At 43.3% G+C, this 15,277-nt stretch overlaps 1 protein-coding gene across 3 annotated transcripts in view; it reads right to left on the reverse strand.

Annotated features, from left to right (window-relative positions):
• The window catches only part of PID1 (phosphotyrosine interaction domain containing 1), a 161,357-nt gene that overhangs the window by 64,232 nt on the left and 81,848 nt on the right, over window positions 1-15,277 (reverse strand). The window contains exon 4 of one of the 3 annotated variants that reach the window (XM_065411182.1): window positions 593-644. The exons of the other annotated variants lie outside the window; for them this stretch is intronic. Coding sequence (XP_065267254.1) covers window positions 593-644 — 52 coding nt within the window. The remainder of the gene's footprint in view (window positions 1-592; window positions 645-15,277) is intronic. 3 annotated transcript variants of the gene reach the window in all.

A 15,277-nucleotide genomic window follows, 5' to 3' on the forward strand; every position in this document is an offset into this window, starting at 1 on the left:
TTCCTTGTGCCCTCAGTATAATGAGTTGTACTACCCTTTTAAACCTAAGGGGCTCTAGAAGTCTCTGTTAAAGGGATGTTGGTGAGCACAGGCTCAGAAACAGTTCAAAACAAGAAGAGAGAAGGCAGCCCTGGGGAGTTAGCTGTGGGATGGGAAGATCCTAGGAGACTGACTTTAAAGGCCCAGGATCAGGATCCCACAGTGTGGGAGGACAGGGCTCCCCTCTCTCCCAGCCAATCAGAAGAAGCTTTCAGAAGGAGGGTAGTATATATGCTGCCTTCCCTCTCAAAACAGGGAGCATGAGGCCGGAGGAAGGAAGTCTGAGCCAGAAGGTTAGATTCTAAGCAGAATAATGTCTCTGTGGATGACCGGAGCATTGGAAATTGGTATGAATTACTTGCTTTTGGGACACAGAGTTCTATTTTAACTTACTTTGGGCTATTGAGCCAGTTTCAATGGAAGTCAGGGGATAGCCCTGAGCCAGACTATATGGTGCTCCTAAGGGTCCCTGAAAAGAGGGGACAGAGGGCCCTGTGGAAACATCTCTGGCCATGGGTCACCCAGCAAATGGCACTCAGTAGGAGTTAAAAGCAGTGTGTTGTCTGAGGGTGTAATATGGCCCTGGGAATGGGCTCCCCCTTCAGCTCCTGGAAACCCTGCCTGGCAGGCACTCTTTGTGAACTGAGCAGCACACACAGTCCACCAGGGTAATGCCACCAAGTCTCTCTCTTATTGTATATGCTCCAGGTACATCACAACAGAGCAGCAGTAATTTAGAGCCCCCTTCCTGCTCCCTGGCTCAGCCTTTTAAAATAAATAAAATAAATAAATGGAGATATCCTATCTCCTAGAACTGGAAGGGACCTTGAAAGGTCATTGAGTCCAGCCCCCTGCCTTCACTAGCAGGACCAAGTACTGATTTTGCCCGAGATCCCTAAGTGGCCCCCTCAAGGATTGAACTCCCAACCTTGGGTTTAGCAGGCCAGTGCTCAAAACACTGAGCTATCCCTCCCCCCTTTATACTGCTTGCTTTCTTCCCAGATCTATCCAGCCGGCAAGCTAATTACCTCATCAAGCTCCCTAAAGGTGCAAATGATCCCTTCTACCCTTCCAAATCCAAACTACCTAAGTCCCTCCAGCTCTATTCTATACCCAGTACCCTGGGTGTTCTAAGGGACCAGGTTGCTGGCTTCCAAAGGGCTCAATGTATAGCTGCTAACAGCACCCTGTCACAGGCCCACTATATATTAATTCATTGATTAATTAGGCCAATTTCCCCCTACTCTTCTATTAACTTCACCTATTTTTAAAGGAGCTTCCTGCCCAATAAACACACCTATGAGTTTCTCATGCTGGGCATACCATTTGGGAAGGGTAGATATACCTGTGTCTTCTTAAGAAAGCCACAATGGACATTTTTCTGTTCAAGTCTAAAATATTGGAAGTGAGGCACCAGTGGAGACACAAATGGAATCAAGACTCTAGTTTTCCATGAGATTAAATTCTGTTCTCTTTAGTATGCATCGCACACTATCCAACGACTGAGTGGCTGCATTAGAATCATCTACAATAACGTAAGCCAGATGAATCAATTTTCACAGAAACTTGGTTAAAAATCAAATAACCCCCTAATTTTGCTCATAAAGCCAGCAATAAACTAGACTGACTAATGACACTAAAGCTGAAGTGTATCATTATATATCCCTATAGTCATTTTCCTAGAATGTCTATACAGCAACTTAATGTTCATCTTTTTGTTATAACTGTAATGTTCTGTGTCCCTGGGGCAAAGCCTGAAACGAAAAGTTAAATTGTGTGTGCTAACTGAGGAATCACTTGAGTAAAGGACATTTAGGATTTATGTATGTACCAATAGTTTAAAAAAAAAAAAAATACACAGCCAATGCTTCAGATGAGAGAAACAGAATTAGTGCACATCGACTGCATGCTCCAAATCTTGTATTTGGATGTGCAAAGAGATGCATCCAGACAAGGCAACTGTAGGCACAACTACACATGTCCCGGGGCAGTTACCAACTGTGCACTGTTCATGTGTTTTGCATGGGCCAATAGTATTCAAAGCCTTCATTCATGTTGATAGTACCAGAAAATTGTTGGCTCCAATTAATTAGCATATTTGTGAATAAAGCAACTTTTAAAAAAAAATTGCATTTTTTAAACCTCATTTTCCACAAAAGAGCACAAAACTTCTTAGACCAGTGGTTTTCAAACTTTTTTTCTGGCGACCCAGTTGAAGAAAATTGTTAATGCCCACCACTCAACGGAGCTGGGAATGAGGGGTGTGGGAGGGGCTCAGGGCTGGGGCAGGGAGTTGGGGTGCAGGAGGAGGTCATGGCTCTGGACTGGGGGTGCAGCTGGGGATGAGGGATTTGGGGTATAGGAGGGGGCTCAGGGTTTGGGGGGGGCCCAGGTGCAGGAGGTCAGGGTTCTGGGTTGGGGGTGCAGGCTCTGGGGTGGGGCTGGGGATGAGAGTTTGGGATGCAGGAAGGGGCTCCAGGTTGGGGCGGGGTTCAGGGCTGGGGTGGGGGTTACCTCAGGCGGCTCCCGGTCAGCGGCGCAGCGGGGGTGCTAAGGCAGGCTTCTTGCCTGTTCTGGCACCACGGACTGCGCTGCGCCCTGGAAGCCGCCAGCAGCAGCTCCGGCTCCTAGGCGGAGGCAGGCACCGCCTCCCCAGCCCCCATTGGCCAGGAACCAGCCAATGGGAGTGCAGAGCTGGTGCTCAGGGTGGGGGCAGCTTCCGGGGCACAGCACAGTGTCAGAACAGATAGGGACTAGCCTGCCTTAACCAGGCAGCACCGCTGACCAGAGCCACCACAACCCAGTGCCTTACATTCCACGACCCAGTACTGGGGTACTAGCAGTTTGAAAACCACTGCGCTAGACGCCTACATAATGAGATTTGGTCAAATACTTGTGCATAGTAGCCAGGACCACAGTATTCTAAGATACTGAAGGAACTATTAAAATATATAGACAGATGTATGTCAAACCAGTCTAGACATGAAGAGCCCATGGCCAGGTTTTGGTGCTATACAACTATGTAACATATACTGACTTGGGGTCAGTAGGAAAATGATAAAAACCGCTTCTACTTCTTGAAATATGCATATAATATAAAAATATGCACTATTCTATTTATAAAACTCATCTTGAAGGAACCCAAAAAATGGGTCAGTCCTATTATTCTCTCAGTTACTGCAATGTAAGTTTAGAGTAACTCCACTAGCTTCAATGCAGTTATTGTGGATTCATATTGCTATAACTGAGTCCAAAATTTTCTGCTGCATACACAAAGCTCCATTAAATGCAGCCACCTCTCAAGCACAGGGTTGAAGCCAAGAAGGTATACAGCACACTACACATGAGGAGTCCAGGAAGGGAATTCTTGGCCAGAGAAACTGGGATAAATACATATTTTAACAAAAATGCCACAGGCTTTTTAACAAACACATAAAGCAGACAGCACATCTATTTTTAAAATCATCATCTGAAAGACACACAGCCACAATAAATGTCATGGTATTCTTCATACCTAGTTTGGAAGAATTAACTGGGTGATTAATCTTTTGAGATTTGAACCACGTGAAGGAAAATTTAGCTTGTAATAAAGTGGGCCTCAGGCTTGTTCTGATCCAAACAAGACGGGTGGTTAATTTTCCACCACAAACCACAACACTAGGTTTAACAAACCCCATGGTTAAGCCACCCTCTCCCCAGCTACCATTCGCAAAGGTAACTCTGCTCCTTGTTTATATGTTCATCAACAACCAATCAGCTGGAAATAAAGGCATATCATTCATATCTTAATGCCATAGCATAGTGTGACTGCAGTGAATTATGTATTAATTTCACAAAATAAAGATGATGATAAACTCTAACTCCAGCCTTAGAATATCAGGGTTGGAAGGGATCTCAGGAGGTCATCTAGTCTAACTCCCTGCTTAAAGCAGGACCAATCCCCAAACAGTTTTTTACCCCGTTCCCTAAATGGCCCCCTCAAGGATTGAACTCACAACCCTGGGTTTAACAGGCCAATGCTCAAACCACTGAGCTATCCCTCCCCCTTGCCATACTTGAATTATATTTGATACTTTCTTGAAAAAACTTTTGGGGATAATTCCTCAGGAACCCCTGTTTAAACCCCACCCTCAAAGATCCTACATTCCAGTGCCACACAGACCTGACTGGTGCAGAGGAACGACTGTGGCTCCCTTCACAGCACTCAACCCCAGCTAGCTCAGAAAACAAGATACGAAGCGTGGTACGCAAGCCTCATCCCCTGCCTGGCATCAGATTATGCTGGTGTGAAACCACTGAGTTAGCCACTCATCTGTATATTTGAATCATAGTTTCTTGGCCTTTGAAAACTACATGGAAAATAGAGACTGAACCAAACATCGTGTGGATGCAAACTCCACAAATAGCAATGAACAGAGTTTCAATCACTTAAAACTGGGGCAGAGTCTGACAGTCTGTTTATTTTCCATGACTGTCACATGCAAAGCATTTTATCCAAAACTGGTTTATCTTAGTACTCTTAGATAAAATCATTTAAGTATTTTTGTTTTTTTGGAAGGAGGAAAAGGCTGCCATTTAGATATTGTCTAGGGATGCCATTGGGAAATCTGTTTCAATTGTCTCTGCAATTATCCAGGTACATCAGCAGCACACTTTAATTGGAAAAACAATTCATTTCCAAATTACTTAATCCTTTCTAGATGTCCTGATGTGAGCTCTTCTGTCTCTCACCTATACAGTTTTATATTGTTTTGTGAAGGATGTTAGGAAAATGCCAAATAGTTATTGTCACAACTTTACAGAAAGGTATTGGTTTGTTTGGGGATTTTTATTTATTTTTCAGAAAACTGAGCTTGAGATATTACTGTCTAGTGGTTTGCAAAGGCAGGTAGGAGTCAGGAGTACTGGTTTCTATCCTTGACTGCCACTGACTTCTGTATGAGTGTGGGGAAGTCACTTAGGACTAGGTCCACAAAGGGGACTTAGATTTAGCATTGCAACACCTAACTTTAGGAGCCCTGCTGACTAATTGACCCTGAGTCATGAGTTTGGCACCCAGGGTCCCTTTACGATGCATGGGGAAAATCCGGGACCTTAGAATGGGAGTCATAACAGGTGTGTGCCAAACACCAGACTATACAATCACTCACATTCTCTCTCTGAATATTTAATTATTTATACACAGTGGAACAGCTTCACCAGGAGAGATTGACACAGCCCCACTCGACCCCCTCTCCCACCCACCCCCAAGAAAATCCCAGAATACCCAGTAATTATAGCACTCTGCTGGGATTTAGGAGACCTAGGTTCGCTCCCAGCTGCAGAGCAGGAATTTGAACCTGGGTCTCCTACACCCCAGGTGAGTACTCTAACCATTGAGCGATCTGGCAAAAGGAAAAGAACCACCTCCTCCAGCTGTGTTTTTGCAGGGCCTGATTCAGTAGGCGTGCTCTTGGGCAGCCTCTGAAAATGCCTATTGGATTGGGCCTGTAGATGGGATTGGAGGGAGAACTCCTAGTCTGAGAATCCTACCAAGGCTTAGGTGCCAGGCATCAGGCTGTAGGCGGCTTTTTGCATGCTTGCTGGCAGATTTTTAGGTGCCACCCGTACTTTGCTGGTGGAAATTTAGGTGCCTACAGGGTTAGGTGGCAACTGAGCAGAGGTTTTGAGGATCTAAATATTGGCTGTAGGTGCGTAAAGTGGCAGCTAGGTACCTGAACCACTTTGTGGATCTAACACCTAAACTCTCTGATCTTTAAATCTGCCCATATATAAAATGGGTATAATACTTACCTCACAGGATTGTTGAGACATCATTAATTGACAGTAAATAGCTTTGAGAGCTGTTCTGTACAAATTATTTCTATAAAAGTGCATATACATTAAGTACTAATTGCTGCCAGATGGCCATTCATCATCATCTCAGGCAGTCAGACCAGCAGCTTCTTTCCAGACGTTTTCTGCAGTAGGCGTAAATGGTCCACTTTTCATTTCTGGATCTAGATTTTTGCTCTGAAGAACACAAGCCCTTTGATTGTCCTAAATGCAGCACTTAGTTTACTGGTCCAGGGAAATGCTTCAAACACTTGACGCTACCACCGCACCAAACAACACTGCCATTCTAATGCCCTTAGAACGGAGGGATGGCCCCTATCTGCGATGTTCTGATCTAGATCTAGCTCCAAACATGCTTCCCTTTTAACATGTTAGTGAGGTGGGTGAACTCCTGCTAACCATTCTACAGGGACTGCAGCTGAGGGTGACCCTTATGTTACAATGCCCTGCAACTGGAGAGGGAGGCTCCCTGTGCTGTCCTTCAGCTAATGCACCCACACATGTGCCAGCCCCAATCTGTATGTGACACCTTGCTATTGCACAATGAAAAATAAGTGTCCTTGTATTGTACATACCCTGCAAATACAGCCTTTTCTGAAGCCGCTCAGCTACAGAGATTGTGCATCACCCCATGCATATTATACTGAGGGAGGCTCCAATGTGTTGCTCAAGACTTGGAATTGCTCCATCTGCTTGTGTTCGTTGTTAGGAGCTGGAAGAGTTTTCCCTTCATCTGTTTAACAGATGCTCAGATTTTCAACTCACAAGACAACATGTCATACAAAAATGTCTTCAAAATAATTAACAGGATTCCCAAGCACTTCTATTGTGAAGTCTGCACGTAAGGAAAAGCTCAGACAGCTCTGAAGAAACTGCAACTCTGGACTACGTCTGGGACTTTTACCGCATCCTTTTACATCTTCCTGCATGACATTTATTATCATCTATGTAATCCAAAGGGTGGCGGGGCTGGTATGTAGAAAGCCTCCACAACATTAGGAACATAAGCGGTCCTATAATCTGTCATTTTCTTATGTTGAAGTAAATTTAACTGAAAATAGAGAACAAAAATGAAATACATTTCCAAAGAGAAAAATCTAATTTATATTTATAATCCAAAGCATCATAATTGCTTTTCTCTTTCTTCCCTCCCCAAATGTTTTTCTTACAATGGAAAAAATTGAATAAATACAATATTCCAGTACTGTAAGACATTACAATGTAATAATTCACTACATAACTCAAGGCCTCTTCCCCCCCCCCCTCCCATGCCTTGCAATGTAGCAGTTCAGAAGTATTTAGATCATCATAATCCTGGCCATGTCATGTTATAGCTCACATACTCTTTAACTTGGTAAAAGTCAAGATGAGGTTTTTGAATCTAATGATAACATGACAAGATGCTCAATTGTCAAGTGAGGGCACCTGAAAAATTTAGAGAGATCATGAAAGCAGAACTGAACTTACCCACAAATGTTTTTGTGTTAGTAAAGCTCATGTTACAAAGGTCCAAATGGCCAAAGTGTTGGGACTTCACTCCATTGATTTATCACAGGAATTCTGCCATGAAATTAGAAATACCGTGGAGATAAGCTGTCTGTGTGCAGTGGTGACATGAAAAAATTTAATTCCCATCGTATGATCTCATGATGGGGGATACTGAGAATTAACATGAGTTATTTAATTTCACACTCAGGCCTGAAATGAAACCTCAGGCCTTCTCTGAGAGAGGCTATGGAGTGGATCCAAGAAGATAAAACAAAAGCTATTCCTGTTCTTCCTCTCACCCACAGCCCCACACAGAGGTCCATTTTTGTTGGGGCGATGGTGGAGAGGGGCATTAATATTATTATTTATTTGTATTACCATAGCACCTAGGAGACCTAATCAAGGACCAGCACCCCATTGTGTTAGGATCTGTACAAACACATAGGCAAACATGGTCTCTGCTCCAGACAGCTTACAATTTAAGTATTAGACAAGGGTGGATACTTGGAGTACAAGGAATCAGTGAGATTCAATTACCAAAGGTTTCTCCTTTAATCCCAGGTGTGACTATAAAATAGCAACAGTAAATTTGGGAGTGTATAGCCAGGGTTTGAAAAGTGTGTACATAATGCAAATACGGACCTAGATTTTCCCTGTGTTGGGGCCAATTTGCACCGCACAATCAGCACAAAGCAGCCTTAAAGTCAGCATCACCGGCAATGGGTGGATCACCCAAATACAGCAAGTTTCTCTGGAGGGGAAGAAACAATGACAACTCCTAGACCACCTCGTGTTGGGGTGCCCACCCCACACAAGCCCTGAATAGGTTACTGGGGGCCAGAAGGGGCCAGTTAACTTCTGTACTGCACCTGAAGGGAACCTAGGGATTGATAAGCACTAACTGCAGGTGAAGCCCAGCTAGGGGAGTATAAAGCCAGAGAAATAAGAACAGCACGGGGTTGTGGGAAGATCATCTGCAGTTACTCCCGAGAGGGAAAGGGAGTTGGTCAGGGACAATGAAGAAATCCAAATGGAGAGTAAATCCTAGGTCCTGCCCTGGACTAGGGAGTCTTACAAAAGGCCTAGGGAGGTGAAGTAGCCATAGGGAGCAGAGGAATCTCTGGTGGTAAACCCAGAGGCAAGGAGACAGAGAGAGATGGGGTAGGAAGGAGTCCAGGGAAACAGCAAGAGGGTCTGAGACTGAGCAGTCCTAGGTGACTAGCCATAGGGTACGTCTACACAGGGATAAAAGACCCATGGCATGGCCATGGCTGGCCCAGGCCAGCTGACTCGGACTGCAGGCTAAAAATCTCTGTGTAAATGCTCAGGCTGGAGCCCAAGCTATGGGACCTTCAGCCCTCTCCGGGTCCCAGATCTCAGGCTCCAGCCTGAGCCCAAATGTCCATACAGCGATTTTCACCCCCAGAGGCCAAGCCCCATTAACTCGACTCAGCTGCCCCGGCCAGCCATAGGTTTTTTATCCCTGTGTAGATGTCCATGGGATGGAATCCGGAATAGCAGGCGGGCCCAGGTTCTCCTAACAAACACTGGCAAAGTGGCACAGGACCTGGACTTGGGACAGAAGACTGCCTGAGATGGCATACAGAAACTTGTCTGGTTGGATTTTGTTACCCTGGAAGGGAAGGAGGGAATGACTATATAGTGACTTGGCTGGAGGGCTAAGTCACAAAGAGGGAGCACCCCAAGTCATGGGGGTGGGGGGGTGAGAGAGGCCATGACATGAGCAAATGAGAGTAAGGGGCACCAGATAGGGTGAAAGCTAATTTCCCAGGTGTGTAGGAGGTGTACCTGCAGGGAGCAAACCCCTTCACACACTTCCTTTGTTGCAGCTAACGTAGGGAACGTGGCATGGGGAAAGAGTGTGAGACTAGGGCTCCCCCGAGTTCTGGCTGCTCTGGTTTATGCCCCAGGACCAGACCTGTGGATAATGGCCCTCAGATTAGGGGAGAAGAGTGGCTTAGAGCCACTTTGGCACCGCCTTCCTCCTTTAGGTTGGGCAAGCAGAGGACCACGCCATGGGATCTAAGATGACTTCTTTTGTACAAAAACAACACGGTACTTTACATCAAACCTGAACCGGCATTAAATCAACTTCAAAGGGCTACAAATGGGGAAACTGAGGCAGATAGATTAAGTGGTTTGTGCAAAGTCAAACAGCAAGAACAGTGCCTGGTTCTCAGCCTTGTGCTTAGTCCACCATGTGGTTCACCACTGTGGACCAAGTACCTAGGTAAATCTGAGTTATGGTGTTCATGGGAGGAGCACTGTGAACCAATGCAAATCAAAACTGACAAGCAGGGTCACATCACCCCTTGCCATATCAAACTGCCAGCAAGCTTCACCAGACAGCATTATGTTTAATCCTTCTGGTTCTATTTCTCTTTCCTTCGTGGAGGGCCATGGAAGGGAGAGAAAGATCTGAGCAAGTGTAAATATGATTTAGTGTGTGAGGACATTTACAGCTGCTGAATAGCTGTATATCAGTGTACAGATGGACACCTACAAAAAATCCTCAGTGTTGGCAGCACTTCCAAATATCCCCGAGCAACATCCTCAGTGAGTGGCAGCTAACCCAGTGACAACTGATAACTAACTGATTTCTGCCAAAATTTTTGAGTGATTATGAATCAAACTCTGATCTTTGGAACAGTTTCTCCCCCTTTTTTCCTCCTAATATCATCCTCTTTTTGTTCTTAGACGTGCATGCATGCAACACTAGATACTAGCCTAATGCCATTTATTGTGCAACAGGATCATCTTTTTGTTACGTTTTTACATTAACTAGCCCATCACAATACAAATAAATAATATTATTTAGATAATGCTAAAAAGAATTTTTCAAGCGATACAGAACACCTTGCTTCAGATTTTAAATCAAGTTCTAACTATTACGGATTAGGATGAAACCTCCTTCATGGGGGTAGATGATCCCACACCAGTCTTCCTCAGAATCAGCTGGTATTGGACACTGAACTAGATGGCCCATGGATCTGACCCAGTTTGGCAATCTCTGTGTTCCTATGTTAATAATAATAATAATACGCAATCCAGTAATTCACAAAGATAAACGTGTTTTGTTAAATTACATTAAAACATCAAATTATCCAGGTAAAATCTGAGTACTGGCTTCATAGAAGAGAGAAAGCAAAAATATTTTCAGGTTAGGGTTCTTCATTAGCAATTTTCCATTTCCTCCGCCTGCTAAATATTGGAATTATGTCTTTAGGAAAAATGAAACAAACTACCAGTAATTCAATTAACATTGACCTGAGCTGCACAGCTAAGTCTGCTCACCTGGCTAAAACTTAACTCTGTTGTTTGGGTGGGTGAGGGGGAGGGAGGGAGGAAAATCTAAGAAACAAACACAATCCAACCTGAAGTAGAGGTAAAATAATATAAACCCTATTAGTTGTTCAGCCCCATCTTTTCTAAATTACCAGTCACTTTTGCCAATATTGACCATTTGAAGAATGCTATGTATTGGATGTCCCTGGCACAAGTAACAAGAAAAAAATTAAATTATGCATTATTTTACTACCTCCCTTCCTGATAGCTGGCAGAATGCAGTCCCCTAGCACACACAAAAAACGCCTTTCCCCACACAGATCTAACCCCCAGAAAATAAAATATTATCTTTGATTCTAAACTAGAGGCCATGGCGAGGAGGAATATCCTTCCTCAACTCCCGGGCATGCAGAGGGAGCTCATACATTGTGCCAACCCTCCGCCCAGGACCTCTAACTTTTCAGGCCTTGTGGGGAAAGGGATACAGACCACCTCCTCCCCCTTTGGGGTGATTTGTAAGTGTATGGAAGGAGCAGTTCCTATGCTACCGAAGGCACAAGGTACAGACTGTTTCTGGCTGCCTGTGACCCTTCTGTAGGGTTCCCAGGGGAAGCAAGGCTGGAAGGCCCCTTGCACCGGTCTATGATACTTATCCAGCCCCCATTACCAGAACACCCCTGTAAGGTAGGGAAATGGCACACAGAAACTAAGGACCAGATGTTCAAAGGAATTTAGCTGCCTAAAAATGTATATTTGAAAAATCCCTCTAAGAACATTAGCTGCTTAAGTCCCATTGTTGGAGTTAGGCACCTAAATACCTTTGAAAATCTGACCCTAAATGACTTGCCCGAGGTCACACAAGAAGTCTGTGTTAGAGCAGGGACTTGAATCTGGGTCCCTCAAGTCCCAGACTAGCACTCCAACCATTGGACACACCCTCCAGCCCCACTTGCACACTCATGTTAGGGCCAGGACCCATATAGCCACAAATGGCTTGGTCACTTGAGGGCCAGAACTTGTAGTAATCCTTACACAGGCAAAACTCCCATTGCTGTCTCCACTGCAGGCTGAAGCTTCTGAGCATCAACTGAGACGAATGTAGCCTCCTTACACTACCTCACTGCCCCAGACAACTGGGATGCAGACAAGAGAAATCCATATAATACATAATCCAGACTCTTGTAACAAAACCAAGCTGAAGTGAATGGAAGTGCAGACTGTGCTGCAGATAAAGTAAGGAGACACACAAGAAACTCATATTCCACAGCCGGTTTATTCAGTTCCTGAACCAAATTTGGCCCAGGCTCACTTATTACGCACAAAGCCTGAAAAGTTGACAGAAAAATATCTATTGTACAGAACCACACTAAATAAATTTCATTTTAGGTTCTCATTGCCAGCTTTTACTCAGTAATTGCTAAAATAACTGAAGAAAAACAGATTTATTCCATGTATAAATATGCATCAGAATATTCAGTGTCGAAACACATCAGTATTAAACACTGATCACGTAAAACAGATCCAGGAAGGTAGGTACGTGTATGCATGTGTCTGTCCATCCTTCTGGTGGGGTGGGGAGAGAGAAAGTGGAGCTTTTTTTCTGTAAAATTCTATGTGCTGTAATTGCTAAGGCAGAGTTAACAGGAGATGTGTAGTGTATCCCAGTAAAATAATAAGAAGTGATTGTCTTGTGGTATATATTTCAGAGCCCTCAACTCAAAAAGTTATTCAGTTGGGAAACATGTCTCGTTTCATTGACTCTTCTACAGTAGGCTAGGGGGACACAATTTCTGGTGGCACCAGGTGTATAGTGTTCTTGTCCTATCTATTCCCTATTTTAGCTAATATAGTAGAACCCCCTTAAAGTAATTTCCCCTCCAATAAAACAACTTCCTGATAAGGGGCCTGCACCCAGAAGGACTATTATTTGTAGTGGGTGTGACTTCCCTTGCAGCCCTGCCACACTGTATTTGTGGTTGGGGTGAAAGTCTCACCTGCTACAGCCATTGGGTATACAGGAGCCCCTACACTGCCACTTTCCCAAGGCAGTCCCCCACCCTGCACAGCCCCACAGCAGTGAACTTCATCCTTCAGGCACACCCTAACTGCAGTACGTAAAAGATCCTTTGTGTTAACAAAGGATACTCAATGATAAGCAAATTCTTTGAGAATAAAACCCTTAGAGTAGCTTGTCAAGAAGTCAGTGGTAATTGAAGTCACTATGTTAGCTCACTCCTGGGCATTTCCTAAGTAAGGGCTGTAAACTGTGCCAAATCATATTAAATTATAGAAATTGATGTCCACTTGGGACTGAATCAAAATCCTATTTTTTTATTAAGAACTTAAGGACTTAAAGCAAAGTTCCAGGGACAAAACACCCCTCTCTTCAATTCACTGCCAAGTTGTTGTTTTTTAATGTAATAAACATTATTGAAAGGATTATTTGATATTTTTAACACTTCAGTTTAATAACAAATGGCAAACACAGCATTGGTTCACATCTGCTATATTCTAGTACTTTATTTTAATTAATAGCTTGCCTTCAATCATCAGAATTTCCACATGATTTATTACACTGAGAATACCAGATTCTCAGGTGGTGTAAACAGACATGGCACTAGTGAAGTCAAAGGAAGATGGATTTGAATCAGCTGATGATCCAGCCCAGAGACTTCATACGTGTAACAAGGATTCCACAAAAGCATTTCCAAGATAGCTTCAGATAACTGAAAAGGTAAGGTGATCAGTAAGCTCTATAAAAGTGTTTCTGATGTCAGCAGGGGCAAGTTATTCTTAGCCTTCTGACAATTCAGTCACATCAACAGTTTCAATAAAGCGGTAGAAACCAGTCTTCTATCCTGTTCCAGTCTAAACAGCCAGACAGGTACTTAGAGTTGACTGCAAAAACACTCAAAATAATCATGGCTCACATATTTATCTAACCTCATTTCAATTTGCCTTTTCCTTCTCCTCCCTCCCCCCCCCCAACCAGATACTCCACTGTACCTATTTTTAGACACTTCCTTCTTCAATCTTTCAAATATTATTTTAAAAGTGATTTCTGTCTGCACTAGACTTGGTTTTCTCCCCTATTTTGCACTTGGAAGCACTTCCTGCAAAAAGCAAACTGAGACACATCACACTTGCTGATCTGAGGGAAAAAAACCCATATAATTGTTCATTGGCAATTTTGTAGCAGCAGAGAAGTCAATGAATCTGTCAGTAGCAGCAACATCACCTTTATAACTGTCACACCATCTAGAATTTTGTAAAGTACCAGACGTTTACGATTTACCAATTTTTCTTCCCAACTTCTCTTTGCCTTTCACCCTGTTTAAAATACAGTTTCCTTTTCCGTGACTCAATTCTATATTGGCAGCCCACTAACTGCAAGACTATAGACATCCTGAGTTTTATTAATTATCAGGTGCAGAACTGATGACATGCCCTCTAAATCTTGAGAGCACTGCTACTAGGATACCATGTAATCACCAGGAAAAATAACTTCATATGAAAGCACTGTAGGTGGGGAAGAAACTGAAGATGAAAATGAATTAAACCTGTCTTCACACTGATTACCTCATCAATTTCCTCAGACTGTGTAATACTCTCATAATAAAACAAAAAAAAAGTATCTAAACTAAGGTCCAGATCCTTCAAACCCTATTAAGTATAAAGCCAGATCCTCAGCTGGTGTAAAACAGCAAAACTCTATCAGTGTTAACAGTGCTCTTCCAATTTACATCAGCTGAAGATTTGGTCAACATTTAGTTACTATGAACAGAGTCACTGAGGGCTTGTAGAGTCGGGTAATGCACTCTACAGGGGTGTGATGTCTAAAGTATGCTAACATGTTGAATATTAATTGGTCCATGTAGACCCTGCTGGTGTGCACTATAGGTTCCCTAGTGTGTTTTAATTCAGTTCAGCTTAATGGCTATTACCACAGATTCTCAGACATACTAGAATAAGAGAACTGATAACTAATGGCAAATATAACAGGAGTACTTGTGGCACCTTAGAGACTAACAAATTTATTAGAGCATAAGCTTTCGTGGGCTACAACCCACTTCTTCGGATGCATATAGAGTGAATGTAATGACTCAGTCAGGTGAGGTAGTAATCCCAAGCAAGGAAATTCATCGAGTTTAACATTGGAACAATTTTCATGATTCTGCTGCAATTGCTATTCCTAGAATAGCTAAAAAGCTCTAAAAAGGAGGAAACTCAATGAATCGTGACCCATCAGGAAAGCATTTCCTATAGAACACTAAGAATTCATATCAAATGTAGCTTCTCAACAACAGAACACGTAAAATGCACCCTCCCACAGACTTAACATTGCCTAGAAGAGCCTGTGGGTGTTTGTTAGCATACAACATATTTTATTAAATAACCATCAAAAAGCAGAGTTTTTTTTCTTCATAAGACTAAATATTATGGCATCATTAGTCTAAGACATGGACATCAGCCTCTGAAGAGTCGGAAACATTCCCCTATACCCAATCTGAACATGGGTATAGGGGAAATTATTTGGTATAGTAGAGTATAATGAAATAGTGGGGGAAAGAACAGGAAACCAGTAGAATTGGAGATGTGTGTGAGATAC

This window comes from Emys orbicularis, chromosome 9 (assembly GCF_028017835.1).
Source record: "Emys orbicularis isolate rEmyOrb1 chromosome 9, rEmyOrb1.hap1, whole genome shotgun sequence".
Classification (NCBI taxonomy): domain Eukaryota; kingdom Metazoa; phylum Chordata; order Testudines; family Emydidae; genus Emys; species Emys orbicularis.